The sequence below is a fragment of the Typopeltis vanoorti genome, chromosome 25 (genome assembly GCF_054136105.1).
Source record: "Typopeltis vanoorti isolate ZY-2024b chromosome 25, IOZ_Tvanoo_1.0, whole genome shotgun sequence".
NCBI classification, from domain to species: domain Eukaryota; kingdom Metazoa; phylum Arthropoda; class Arachnida; order Uropygi; family Thelyphonidae; genus Typopeltis; species Typopeltis vanoorti.
The window spans coordinates 51173928-51188999 of record NC_143573.1 but is presented as its reverse complement, the minus strand read 5'-3'; the positions used below and the strand labels follow the sequence as shown (position 1 = coordinate 51188999).

Here is a 15072-nt window from a genome sequence, read left to right as displayed (position 1 = left end):
GTTACATATACTAGATCGATAGAGCTTAGCAAACTGAACATTCATTATCTGAACAACTGACCTGTTTTTGTAATAAGGTATTATCTGCATTCAGTAGAGATTTTTTTTTATTTCTTGTATCTTCTCTCCATGTAAATTTGTGCACATTATGTTGAAACATGGCAGTAATGGTGCATTGTTAGTAAGTATTAGTAATAACAGTGCATTATGTATGATTTTCTTTTGATCTGAAACTTATTATGATGATATGAAATTACATTGTGTATATCAGCATGCTGCTTCCATTAATACATTTAAATGACTGGAATATAAGCTGTGAAACAGAGTGATGATTGGTAACTGGACTTTTTCCCCTCCAACTCAAAAGTCCACCCATTTAGTCAAGTTTCTAAGTCACATTAAAAAACTATACTATCAATGCACAGACATGTGTACTGTTGCAAATGTAGTGTTATCTGACTGAAAATGCCTTCAGCACTAGTAAGCAATGAGCTGCTACAATACCTATGGTTCTGCAACTTTTGCTTGAACTTCCTCATGCTAATAGCTTTCTAATACTCAGGTAAAAATAATCCTGAAAACATGTAACTGGCATGTGTTGCATTTCTTTCATAGTCATTAAAAGGATGTAATAAAATGGTGCTGTATTCCAATGTTCTTCACCAGAAAAATTTTTTTAAAACATTGTATTCATCTTTTATTCAATAATGTTCATAAGTGCTTTATTTGTTAACTTCAGATTTAGGCAAAAGCATTAAATTTCACAAATGAAAGAAACTAATGAAATAAAAAAACTAAAATCTTTATTCTTCTATCTATATAATGCATCATTTTTTCAAGGTATAATTAGAATGATAATACTCACATTAGACAAGATTTTGACTAGGTGGTATGCTAATTTAAGCAATACTGAGGGAATGAATTGTCAACAAATGTGTTAAAATTAATAGCATATAATGCTGCATAATTTGCATATAAACTTTGACAAATTGTACACATAAAAAATTATACTGCAGTGCTTTATTACATTCAATAGAATGTGAATACATCAAAAGATTAACACTGGATATTGTACAGAGCAGAATAACTAGACACAAATTGTCCTCCTGTACTTGTTAAATACAATACAGAGTTTACAAAAAAAAAAAAAAAAGTCAGGTTTAAGGCACCACTATTGTTATGCATGCTTCTGTAATGAATGATGCGACTTCATCTTCATGTTGGTCTTTTTATGAGACACTGGTGAATGGCTTTTTATATTCTGTGGGACTATTCGAAACAGCTCAATATTCAAATGACTAGTAATTTGACTACATACTATGGTGCAATAATGAAGTAAATCTGCTGAGCAATAAACCTTAAAAAAAAAAAAAAAGCTGTAAATATTTTCATAAAATTAAAAAATTCTTTGCATTACCCTACAAACTATCAATAGGAAACTTTTTTTATACTCTTAAATATGAGGATCCAAACATTGTTTTGATAAGAAAAGAGTAGTTTTATTTAATTATTTTAAAAATAATTTTTTGAAGTATAAATGATAATTTTTTTATTTTTTTTTCCAACAGATTAATTTATTTATGGCACCATAAACATGGTGCCATAAATAAATGCATACCACCATGAATTTATTTATAACACCATGGGTAAGAGAAGAGGAACCTTTTCTTTTTGCACAACTGCATTTTAATATATCTAGAAGCGAAATAAACAGATAAATGCTTCACAGTAGTGCTTCAATGGTATAAGCAACACCAAGAGAGAAAATTTATTGAACTTTATTGAACTTACTAATCCAGCACCTTCAGAGGACAAATTATAACTGTGACAAGCTCACAGCAAATAGACTAAAACATCATAAACAGTTCAAATTTTTAACTGACACAGAACTAATGTCATAACATGATGTCCTCTATGGGCTGGTTAAATGCAAATTTAATTTGGAGAAGTCAGGTTATGCAGTCTCAGAATGATTGTCTCCAAATCTTTGGTAATTTAATGCAACCATACTTGTTGAATGTTAAATGATCTACCAGTCTATCCAAAGTAGGCCAAACTATAGACACAAGGAATTATGAACGATCAACACCTAACCCTTTCAGTATGTAAACAGATGAATGGCATACTGATAAATCATCAAGCATACAGATTCCTCTTCCCCAGCCATCCAAAATCATGGAGTGAAATGTTTTTACTCAAAATCTAAATTAATACTGTAATAATAAATAATCCCAGAATAATAAAACACTTTGTTACTTAAGTATAAAGAGCTAATAAGCTTCATTTCGGCAATGAAAACATTACTTAAATTAAGGGGATATTAAATCCCACATAGTTTTAAAACCGAATAAGAAACCCAAAGATTGGAATTAGAGAGTTTCTTGCTGAATATAGTAAACTATAAAGTATCGGCGACACTAGCGTTAGCCAATGCAAGTGATCCTAGTACGTAGTACAATACCGGACGACTCGTTGCAAAGGTGGGGGGAAGTTCAGATCGCTATTCTTAGGTATTTTCCATAATGTAAAAACACATTTCCTAGGAAATGTATGCTGTTATTACATTATGGAGGGAGGTCACTACCCAGACCGGTTTCAGCCTTTTTTTGAGGCTTCATCAGTGAGTAGCTAGACCTAATACCAAAGTGTATAGCGAAAAGAACTTATATACTCTGCGAACGAGTTTTCCAAAACAGGTGCAACCATTAAGTTACTTAAGTATAAAGAGCTAATAAGCTTCATTTCGGCAATGAAAACATTACTTAAATTAAGGGGATATTAAATCCCACATAGTTTTAAAACCGAATAAGAAACTCAAAGATTGGAATCAGAGAGTTTCTTGCCGAATATAGTAAACTATAAAGTATTGGTGACATTAGCGTTAGCCAATGCAAGTGATCCTAGTACGTAGTACAATACCGGACGACTCGTTGCAAAGGTGGGGGGAAGTTCAGATCGCTATTCTTAGGTATTTTCCATAATGTAAAAACACATTTCCTAGGAAATGTATGCTGTTATTACATTATGGAGGGAGGTCACTACCCAGACCGGTTTCAGCCTTTTTTGAGGCTTCATCAGTGAGTAGCTAGACCTAATACCAAAGTGTATAGCGAAAACTTTTGGAAAACTCGTTCGCAGAGTATATAAGTTCTTTTCGCTATACACTTTGGTATTAGGTCTAGCTACTCACTGATGAAGCCTCAAAAAAGGCTGAAAACGGTCCGGGTAGTGACCTCCCTCCATAATGTAATAACAGCATACATTTCCTAGGAAATGTGTTTTTACATTATGGAAAATACCTAAGAATAGCGATCTGAACTTCCCCCCACCTTTGCAATGAGTCGTCCGGTATTGTACTACGTACTAGGATCACTTGCATTGGCTAACGCTAGTGTCGCCGATACTTTATAGTTTACTATATTCGGCAAGAAACTCTCTGATTCCAATCTTTGAGTTTCTTATTCGGTTTTAAAACTATGTGGGATTTAATATCCCCTTAATTTAAGTAACACTTTGTTACTTTTTTTTTTTTTTACATTAAGGTAACATGAGAAATGCATCTGAATGACAAACTAAGCTGAAAGCTTTCTGCATCATCCTCAAGATTTTTTACACTCATATACAGTTGTGTTGTAATCCCTACTCTGCATGCATGGTCCCCCCCCCCCCCCCATTTTCACATGCTGATGTGACTAGTTTATTCCTGAACATGTCAAAATAAACATAACTGATGATGATAATATCATATACAGTATGTTCAACATAATTACTACCTGATTTGGCCAAGCAAAATCCTTTATGTATCCACATAAAAATAAAATTTGAGGTATCATATTTCTCAGAAAGGTTTTCAAATTCAAAATGGTACTTAACAGCACTATTTTACAGACAGACAGGGTAGCTTCAGGCATGGACAAATGATGGTTTGGTTAGCTGAGTGGATATCACATTCACTTGCATTCAATTCAATTTGAATCCCACTGTGGCAAAGATGTTCAGAAATATTTCTATGTGATAGATGATTTTGTGCCCAATGTGAAAATTTCATAATTACTGGAGACCTGAAGTGGTTAGTAAAGTATCTAATTGGTCTCTAGAGTGCAGTTCTGATTATTTAATATTTAGTCGCTTCACAGTACTAAATGTGCTATAGATCAACTTTTCACAGTTAGGAATGACATGAAACTTACACAGCCTAGAAGCTTACCTAATTGGTCCTGGTTTGGTTTCCAGATGGTCAGAATGAAGAGATTCATCTGCACCTTAACAACTTAAAATCCAAACTTATTATGAAAAACCTAATGATAGGATCTACTTTTTAATAAACTAAAATTATTTGACAAAAACATTTCCCTTCTTCTGGATTTCTGAAAGGGGTCAGCATTGACATTACTTTGGAAAGCTAGATTAATTTTTTAGAGTTCTGCTGATGTTTCATGAAATCATGTAAGTAGTATTTTGTTTCGTCCATTCACATTAAAATTATTTCTGACTTGAATCAAATGGATTTTACAGAAAGTGAATATTTGAAACCTTCATAAAATTTGTTGAGACATTTTTGTTTCTATATCAGACCATGTGCAGGGATGAATTTGAATTCTGAACTAAGGCTGGATGGAATTTAATAAAAATTTAGTATTTAGGACATGATAAAGTGAAAAGCTGAACAGCATACCAACTCTCCAACAAAGCTGTTGGTTTGAATTCCACTATAGCAGTTAGCTACCACTATGAAACCGCCACCCAGCTTAATGGATGCCTGAAGTGGCATGAAAAAGTACCATGTGTGGTACTTTTTCTCAGCAGTATTCATAGATATCCATGACCCCCACCACCTCACCAACACTAATGTACTATAAGCTTATGCCTCTCTTGGAAGGAATTAATATAAATAAAAGTATATGTGGTTCAATTGGGTAATTTTAATTGATAAAAAAAGACTGGGGATGCAGGTTTGAAAGTTGTCTTAATGTTGTATATATGTAGTATTCTATATATTTTTTCTGATATTCCCCTACTGTATGGTATGGTTTGGCATTCTTGTAATCTTAGGTAATCTAGTAATCAAATTGTCAGGGCTTGATGTCTGAGGGTGCTGATGACCCCTAGTTTTCGTGTTGGATGGTGGTATGAAATTTTGTGTGTGTGTGTGTCTGCATTAGACAATGAAGGAAAGGCAGCCTGAGGAAAGATGAGTGACAAGTGCATCTGGAAAAGGAAGAGAGTTATTGTTTTCAATCTTGATGGTAAATTGGATATGGTTAATAATAATTATCGTATGATGATACAACGGCTGTGAGTCCCCTTTACAGGGAGGTACGGCACCATCTCAGTCCCCACAAATTTTATTCGGGGCTCAGAACTGGCATAGCTGATGAATCAGGCCTATGGCTGGGTCAGTATTCCTGATTCTAATCTGTGGGTGCACGGAACCGATTTTCCTGCTTGCGGGATGAAAAACCCCAGATAAACTGGCGGAAAAAACCCTGCTATCCATGCCCAAGACCGACTAACTTGGCTATGGCTGAGGAAGATCCTTAAGCTTCTCGCATTATCGACGAAATCGAACCTAGGACACTCCTTCCCCAGGCATATAGTTGCAAAGCACAAAGCCACTAAGCTAACAGGCAGACTTGGATATGGTTGTGTTGTGGTGACTTACAAATATATTTGTAAGTCATCACAATGGTGAATATATCGTCAACACATCTGAGCCAGACTTTGGGATTTAGACTTGCTGAATCTAGAGCTCATTGCCTGAAGTCTTCCATGTAAAAGTTAGTTATGGTGAGCTAACATTTTGCAGGTAGAAATTATTGCAACATGAAATACCCAAAACAAAGTACACCCAATTTTCCATTTACACAGCAGATTGGTTCCAAAAAAAAAACAACAAAAAAAAAAAAAAGTGTAAATGAAAACAGCATTAAAAAGAATACAGTGATGTGAAAAAATAGAAGAATGGTTCCAGATGTGAAAACCTGATACAAACAATAAGTTATTTTCAAACAAAACATATGAAAATCATTGAATAAAACTATTTAATTTTAATGGAATATTTTTCATTTTAAATTTTTATTTAAAGTATATATAGTGGTACCTCGACTTACGAACTTTTTTCATATCTCATTTTGATCTCTAGATACGAACCGTGATGCTTTTGTTAAAGATACCAAGCAATTTTATAAGTTAGGTTTTAATTCTTTTTTTCCCCAAGTAAGTCAAGTTTGCACCTGAACATAGTTCAAGTTTGAGGCAACTCATGGTAAAGGTGGAGTAAGATCCAATCACTTTCCCCCATTGCAAAGCACCCCCAATGTATTTTCGCCCAATGTAAAGCACATCCCCTTGTGGAGATGTATGATGCTATGCATTAAAGGCAAGGGCCACTACCCAGACCGGTTTTGACCTTTTTTCAGGTCTCGTCAGTGGGAGCCAGACCCAAAAAATGCCAAGGTTGAAGTAATGCAGAGCTTATAAATTTTACCTAAACAAGTTGCTTCGACCTTATTAAATAAAAATCCCAGGATGAGAGTAAGATGTAGAAAGGTATAGAAAGTAATGGGTATATACATGGTAAAGATACCAAGCAATTTTATAAGCTAGGTTTTAATCCTTTTTTTTTCCCCAAGTAAGCAAACAGACAAGTAAGTAAAGTTTGCACCTGAACATAGTTCAAGTCTAAGGCAACTCGTGGTAAAGGTGGAGTAAGCTCCAATTGCATTAAGGGAAAATACTAAGGAAAGTGATCGGAGCTTACTCCACCTTTTACCACGAGTTGCCTCAGACTTGAACTATGTTCAGGTGCAAACTTGACTTACTTGTCTGTTTGGGAAAAAAAAAGGATTAAAATCTAGCTTATAAAATTGCTTGGTATCTTTCACATAGTATATATCCAAGGTAAAAAACTTTCTATGTGATGCTTTTCTTTTCAAATGTTTTACATTATACTTTTTCCTGTGCTAGAAACAGGCTTAATGCAGAGTACAGCACCAGCTGTACATATATGCATGCATGTTTAGCTGAGAGCGTGCTGAACTGTCTCTAGTGTAATGATTGTTGTTACTACGTTGTATTTATCTGAAATACAACGAACACTGCACGTATTTGCTTTTTTGTGTATCTATTTCAGTATTTGTGTAAACAAACAATACACTTCGTGAAGATATTTCTAGGTTTGTATTTATTATGTGTACTGAATGTATTTCTTTTTATAAGTGACATGCTTTATTGTAGCTTCACGTTTATTTTCTGAATAATCTACCAGATAAGTGTCATTTCACTGATCAGCATATTATTTTCAACATGGGGCCAAAGAAAACTAAGGAAGAAGAGAAGAAAAAAATCACAACAGAAATTAAGAAAGAGATTGTGGAAAAATATGAGAAAGGAGTCAGGCAAAGTGATTTGTGCAAGCAGTATGACTTGTCCAAATCCACCATAGCTACAAATGTCAAGAAAGCAGATTTTTATATGGAACTGGATGTGGCCAGAGGAGTATCTATTGTGTCATCTAAAGTTATGGAAGAAATAGAAACTTTATTATCGTTTGGATTAATGACATGCAACTGAAAGGAGACAGTGCATCTCAAAACATGATCTGTTCACAAGCTCAAACTATTTACAAAGGTCTTTTGCAGAACTTGCCATCCACTAGCAGTAGCAAAGACATCGGCAAAGATTTTAAAGCTAGCAAACGATGGTTTGGGAAATTCAAGAATAGAACCAGTATCTATAGTGTTGTTAGACATAGAGAAGGTGCTAGTGCTGACAAAGAAGTCGCTGAAAGGTTCGTGAAGGAATTTCAGAAACTTATGGAGTCAGCATGTTACAGACTAGAACAAGTTTTCAACTGTGATGAAACTGCGCTTTTCTGCATTTCCCCCCCATCAAATAGCATTTAACTTCTGGAACAAAGCATTGATGGAACCAATCATCAAAAATTTCTTTTATAACCCAACCTTTTTTGTTTGCCTTCCAATGCACTGGTAATGTGTTAAAATCCACACCTTTCATTGTCTGCGGTCTTAGAAATCAATTAATGAGTAATGGTTTTAATATATGATCTCCTGAAGCATTGCTGCAAAATAATAGTCACAACGATCCTTAGCTGCTTTAAAGCCACCAACTTGTTTTTTATAATTTCGCTATATGAATTCTACTTGGTATTTTTTTTTATCTGAACAATTGTTCTACATTCTGTAGTGTAGAGTAATCCCTGATATTTAAAACATCAAGGGGGTTCCCCAAAATTCACGTTTAAGCACATAGGCACCGTTCTAGGAAATGATAATTATAATGGAAATATCCTTTTTAACAGAACTGAATTCAAACAGAAATTATAAAAATAAGCATAATTTTGAACTGTGTAAAAATATAAGTGCTTTTGTTTTCAAAACTGCGTTATTTCAAAATTGTGTAAAAAAAAAAGCCGTGTAAAAAGAGAATTAGCTGTAAATGGGCAAAGTGGACCATGATATTAGAGGGAAATATGTTCTGTATGGGAAGAATAGTATTATTATTGTTTATTTTTTTACGGTATATATTAGAACACAGAAACTAAGTAAATAATTAATTTATTAACTTATTGCTGATATTTCACTGGTGTTATAACCAGCATCTTCAGAGCACAAAAACACAGTTTGTTACAATACGCGAGACTATGACAACATGGTGTAATCAGCAGACTGGTTAAACAAAATTGTAGCAGCAACACAAAGACTAGAGTCTTGAATTTTTGGTGCCCTCTATCTGAAAAAAAAAACAAAAAAAAAACACTATCATATAAGTCTAGAGTCCTACAAAAAAAAAAAAAAAAAAAAAAAAGGCATAGGCAAGTTAATACAGCCATATTTGTTGAGATTTGGAGTGTGTTTCAGGGCTTCTGTCGCCTCTAAGAATAATCTCTCCGACTTATAAGAGTTTCTGTCTAGTACTTTTGTGTTTTTCCAGTTGATCCTGTGTGTAGGGGTATCCAGAGCATGGTCTGCTAGGCCCAACTTGCCATAATGATAATTCCGGACGTATCTTTTGTGTTCGTTGATGCAGATGTTCACAGCTCTTCCTGTTTGACCGTAGTAGGCTTGATTACATGAGCAGGGTACTTGGTAGACTTTACGGTATATATTAGAACACAGAATGTTGTCCTTGGGTGAGCGGATAAGGGTAGCTAATTTGCTACATGGTCTGAATGTAGTGCGTAGTTTGTGTTTATTGAGAATTCTTGAAATCTTTTCGGATGTGCCTTTGATGTATGGGATGGTGATTGTTTTGTTGTAGTTCTCTGTGGTGGATGGTGGGAGGGGTTTCTTAGGAGTGTTTAGTATTTTGTTTATCTTGTGTTGATTATAGCCATTGGCCAAGAAGGTGTGGTGTAAGTGAGCCAGTTCAGCAGCAAGAGCATTGTCATTGGAACAGATTGCTCTCGCTCTATGGGTGAGTGTTTTTAAAATGCATATTGTTGAGAAGGATGATGGTGTGATTGTTTGTGTAATTATCTCCCTGTATGTGTGGGTTTTCTAAAAACTGAAAATGATAAGGAACCATCTGGAAGACGTGTGATAAGTGTATCCAGGAAGGGCAGACAGTTATTAGCTTCCAGTTCCATCGCAAAGTGGATTTTTGGATGTTGGCTATTTAAATGCGCTAAAAATGTTTCCAATGTCTCTGGGCCATGTGGCCAAATAGCCAGTACATCATCAACATAGCGTAGCCAAAGAGTTGGTTTGAGAGTGGCTGTATTGCTAGTTTTTCCAGGTGTTCTATGTAAAAGTTGGCTAAGGGGGGGGGGTGAGCCCATGGCTGTCCCATCTATTTGTTTGTATATTTTCCCTTTCCATGTGAAATATCCTGCCTATATTGTGAATTTGAATAGTTCAAATATATCAGGAGGGAAGTGGGACTTCAGTAGATTGAGGGTTTCTGTAAGTGGTACATTTGTGTATAGTGAGGTGATATCAAAGCTTACTATTAAGTCTGAGCTTTTTAGGGTCAGGTGTTGTAAGATGCTTTTTAGGTGGGCCGAATTTTTGACAAAGGAGGGAGAATTGTTTGTGAAAGTGGCTAGTAGCTTTGCTAAATGTCTAGCCAATTTGTATGTGGGACTATTTATACTGTCCACAATTGGGTGTAAGGGTGTGCCTTGTTTGTGAATTTTTGGTGCTCCATAGATCCTAGGTGTTTGAACATGGAAGGGCTTGAGTTTGTTTACTGTGTCTTTGGGCCAGGAGGTGACTTTTTTCAATAATTTTTGTGCCTTATTCTTTTGTGAGTTGGTGGGATTGCGATCTATAATTTTGTATTGACTGATCTTGTAATAGTGTGTGCATTTTGTTATCATATTCTGTTGTGTCCATCACTACAGTTGCATTTCCTTTGTCCTTTTGTTATGATAATCTGGTTGTTGTTCTGTAGCTCTTTTATAGCAATGAATTCTTTATGTGGGATGTTATTTTTGGGAGGCTTGGACTTGATTAAGATGTTGGCCACATCTAAACGTATGTTGTTAGCTATTGTTGGAGGCAGGTCGTATATTCCTCGTTCGATGGACGCCATTATTTTGGCTTTTGGAACTTGTTTGGGAGTCACGGCAAAATTGTGCCCTCGACTTAAAGCACTAGTGGCTTCTCTGCTTAAAGTGAGCGACGATAGATTCACGACAAGGAGGTCTTGTTGTAATTGCGGTCGTTGTCTGGTGTTCCTTTGTTGGAGATTTTCAAACTTATTTTGGTGCCGGTTTTTGACTCTGTCGAATTCTTTTTTAGCCATTGCGTCGGTGATGTTATCTAGGATCTCCCAAAGTTCCGTACCAAAAATTCACAAACAAGGCACACCCTTACGCCCAATTGTGGACAGTATAAATAGTCCCACATACAAATTGGCTAGACATTTAGTGAAGCTACTAGCCTCTCTCACAAACAATTCTCCCTCCTTTGTCAAAAATTCGGCCCACCTACAAAGCATCTTACAACACTTGACCCTAAAAAGCTCAGACTTAATAGTAAGCTTTGATATCACCTCACTATACACAAATGTACCACTTACAGAAACCCTCAATCTACTGAAGTCCCACTTCCCTCCTGATATATTTGAACTATTCAAATTCACAATACAGGCAGGATATTTCACATGGAAAGGGAAAATATACAAACAAATAGATGGGACAGCCATGGGCTCCCCCCCCAGCCAACTTTTACATAGAACACCTGGAAAAACTAGCAATCAATACAGCCACTCTCAAACCAACACTTTGGCTACGCTATGTTGACGATGTACTGGCTATTTGGCCACATGGCCCAGAGACATTGGAAACATTTTTAGCGCATTTAAATAGCCAACATCCAAAAATCCACTTTACTATGGGACTAGAAGCTAATAATTGTCTGCCCTTCCTGGATACACTTATCACACGTCTTCCAGATGGTTCCTTATCATTTTCAGTTTTTAGAAAACCCACACATAGAGGGAGATACTTACACAAACAATCACACCATCATCCTTCTCAACAATATGGCATTTTAAAAACACTTACCCATAGAGCGAGAGCAATCTGTTCCAATGACAATGCTCTTGCTGCTGAACTGGCTCACTTATGCCACACCTTCTTAGCCAATGGCTATAATCAACACAAGATAAACAAAATACTAAACACTCCTAAGAAACCCCTCCCACCATCCACCACAGAGAACTACAACAAAACAATCACCATCTCATACATCAAAGGCACATCCGAAAAGATTTCAAGAATTCTCAATAAACATAAACTACGCACTACATTCAGACCATGTAGCAAATTAGCTACCCTTATCCGCTCACCCAAGGACAGCATTCTCCCTTTATCACATCCAGGAGTCTACCAGTACCCTGCTCATGTAATCAAGCCTACTACGGTCAAACAGGAAGAACTGTGAACATCCGCATCAACGAACACAAAAGATACGTCCGGAATTATCATTATGGCAAGTCGGGCCTAGCAGACCATGCTCTGGATACCCCTACACACAGGATCAACTGGAAAAACACAAAAGTACTACACAGAAACTCTTATAAGTCGGAGAGATTGTTCTTAGAGGTGACAGAAGCCCTGAAACACACTCCAAATCTCAACAAATATGGCTGTATTAACTTGCCTAAGATCTGGGAGACAGTCATCCTAAGAAAAAACTAGTATGCCTTTTTTTGTAGGACTCTAGACTTATGTGATAGTTTATTTTATTTATTTTTTTTTTTTTCAGATAGAGGGCGCCAAAAAATCAAGACTCTAGTCTTTGTGTTGTTGCTACAATTTTGTTTAACCAGTCTGCTGATTATGCTCTAAAGATGCTGGTTATAACAACAGCAAAATATCAGCAATAAGTTAATAAATTAATTATTTACTTAGTTTCTGTGTTCTAATATATATCGTAAAAAAATAAACAACATGTTCGACGAACACATAAGTCTGTCCACACAAATAGTATTATTGATTGGGACATTAATGAAAAGGGCAGTTACGTCAAAGCTGACTAATATAGCTTCGTTGTTGAGTGTGATGTTTTTAATTTTGTTGATGAAGTGTTTGTGCATTTTTTTATGTAGGAGGGAGGAATTAATCCCTGCTGTTATCACCCAATTAACACTTAGTTAAGAAGCTAGCAATCACATTCAAGGAATTGGTAGATCATTCCCAATCAAAAAGAAAAGACAAACACAAATGACACATTAAATTCCTTCACTATGGTAAAACAGGCCTGTCAGACCATGCACTTCAATGTTATCCGATGTGATGACTTAACTTCCTTAGCAGGATGACTCTTAAACTTCAACTCACTATTCACAATTACCTTGAAGTCTCTAGATTCATTGACTACATCCAAAAAATTTCTATTAATAATAATACTTCACCTGTAATGTCCTGTGTCAATAATGCATGACATTACACTTGGCAACACTGAACTGATATTCACTGTCATTTGCCTATATAACCAATCTATTCAAATTCATCTATTCATCTTTTCACTGGACATCGACAGATGCCCAATATTTGCTTAGATGCTTGGTGATGCCACACCAGTCCTTGCCATGTGGTCCTGTTGTATGCTTTTCTAGAGGCTTAAGCTCCCTGAAGAGCATTCACTCCAGACACATCATCCATCCATCCCATTGATAGTCTACCCTTTCCTCTTTTTCTAGGAACTTTACCTTCTATTACTGTTCTGAGAAGTCATCGTTTCAATGTGTCCAAAGTATTTTAACTTTCTTCTGTCCATATCCTTAAAGAGCCTTAAAGTTTATCCGTTTTGGCACACACTCATTTGTCTGCCTTTCAGTACATGATATCCTCAACAGCCTTCTGTAACACTACATCTCAAAAGTAGCTATCCTTTTCCTATAAGACTTCTTTAGGTTTCAAGTCCCACATCCATAAGTCACTGCTGGAAAAACAGCTGCATCCAAAATCCTCAAGTTTGTTCTCATGGAGACAGATCCATCCTTCCAGATATCAGACAAGGCTCTGACTGTTGTTTTAGTCATTCCTGATCTTCTGAACAGCAATTCTTCACATTAATAATGAATCCCAGGTACTCTAACTTGCTGACTTCCTCAATTCTTTCACCATTAAGGTACACTTGTTTCTCAGGAGCTTCCTTGTCTGTATTTCCTTTGAGAACCATAATCTTTGTCTTGCTACAATTGAGCTGAAGTCCTTTGTTCTTACTGATCTCATTAACTTTGTCAAGAATATGTCCTAGTTCTTCCTTGTCATTACAGAGGAGTACAGTATCATCAGCATACCTCAGATTACAGATCAATCTACCACCCATTCTAATTCCTGTCTTGGGCTCATCCAATGCTACATGCATGATGTCCTCAGCATATATATTAAACAAGTGAGAAGAAAGTACACATCCTTGGTTAACTCCCTTTCCGTCCAGAAGCCAATCAGTTAATCCAACACCTGTTCTTACCATGGCTTCTTGTTCCCTATACAAGTGAGCTATCAGTCTTATAGTGAGTTGAGGAAAATCCATTCTTTTCATTGCTTCCTACAGTTGCATATGTTGAACACAGTCAAGAGCTTTACCTTTCCTAAAACCTGCTTATTCCTTGGGCTTCTCTGCCTCAACTTTGGCGTCAATTCTATTTAGAATGATCTTTAATAAAATCTTGCTTGAATTGAAAGCCAAACAGCTATTTTTCTGGTATCCTTAATAATAATTAAGGGGATACAAATCCCTTGTTGTTCAACTGCCAGTAAGCAAAACTCTAAGATCGAGAACCACAAATCTATGAGTTTCATATATATACCGAAAAACTATCGGCGAATCCAAGTGTAAATGACCACTTGGTAGTACAACACCAGGGCAACTCGAAGCAAAGGTGGAGCAAGCTCCCTCACTATCCTTGATATTTTCTCATAATGTAAAAACACAGCCCCTAGGGGATGTAATACTGTAATTACATTATGAGGAGACGTCACTACCCAGACCAGTTTCAACCTTTTTTGAGGTCTCATCAGTGAGTAGGTAGACCTGGAAGATAACAAGGTTTAAGTGAAAAGAACTTACATACCTTTACTATATGAATGCCATAAAGATGTGTTTGTATATTATAACATGAATTGAAAGCCATTTGGCTTTCAATTCATGTTATAATATAGACCTCAAAATAAAAAAGGTTGAAACCGGTCTGGGTAGTGACCTCTCCTCATAATGTAATTACAGTATTACATCCCCTAGGGGCTGTGTTTTTACATTATGAGAAAATATCAAGGATAGTGAGGGAGCCTACTCCACCTTTGCTTCGAGTTGCCTTGGTGTTATACTACCAAGTGGTCATTTACACTTGGATTCGCTGATAGTTTTTCAGTATATATATGAAACTCATAGATTCGTAGTTCTTAATCTTAGAGTTTTGCTTACTGGCAGTTGAACAACAAGGGATTTGTATTCCCTTAATTATTATTAAGGATGCCAGAAAAATAGCCGTTTGGCTTTCAATTCACGTTATAATATACAAACACACCTTTATGGCGTTCGTATAGTAAAGGTATGTAAGTTCTTTTCACTTAAACCTTGTTATCTTCCAGGTCTA

General features: G+C 36.1%; 1 protein-coding gene across 1 annotated transcript in view; it reads right to left on the bottom strand.

Annotated features, from left to right (window-relative positions):
* Nucleotides 1-783: 783 nt before the first annotated feature.
* LOC150092741 (cholinephosphotransferase 1-like) overlaps nt 784-15072 on the bottom strand; it is a 204806-nt gene continuing 190517 nt past the window's right edge. The window contains exon 8 of the mRNA XM_090414422.1: nt 784-1357. Coding sequence (XP_090270548.1) covers nt 1178-1357 — 180 coding nt within the window. The 3' untranslated portion in view covers nt 784-1177. The remainder of the gene's footprint in view (nt 1358-15072) is intronic.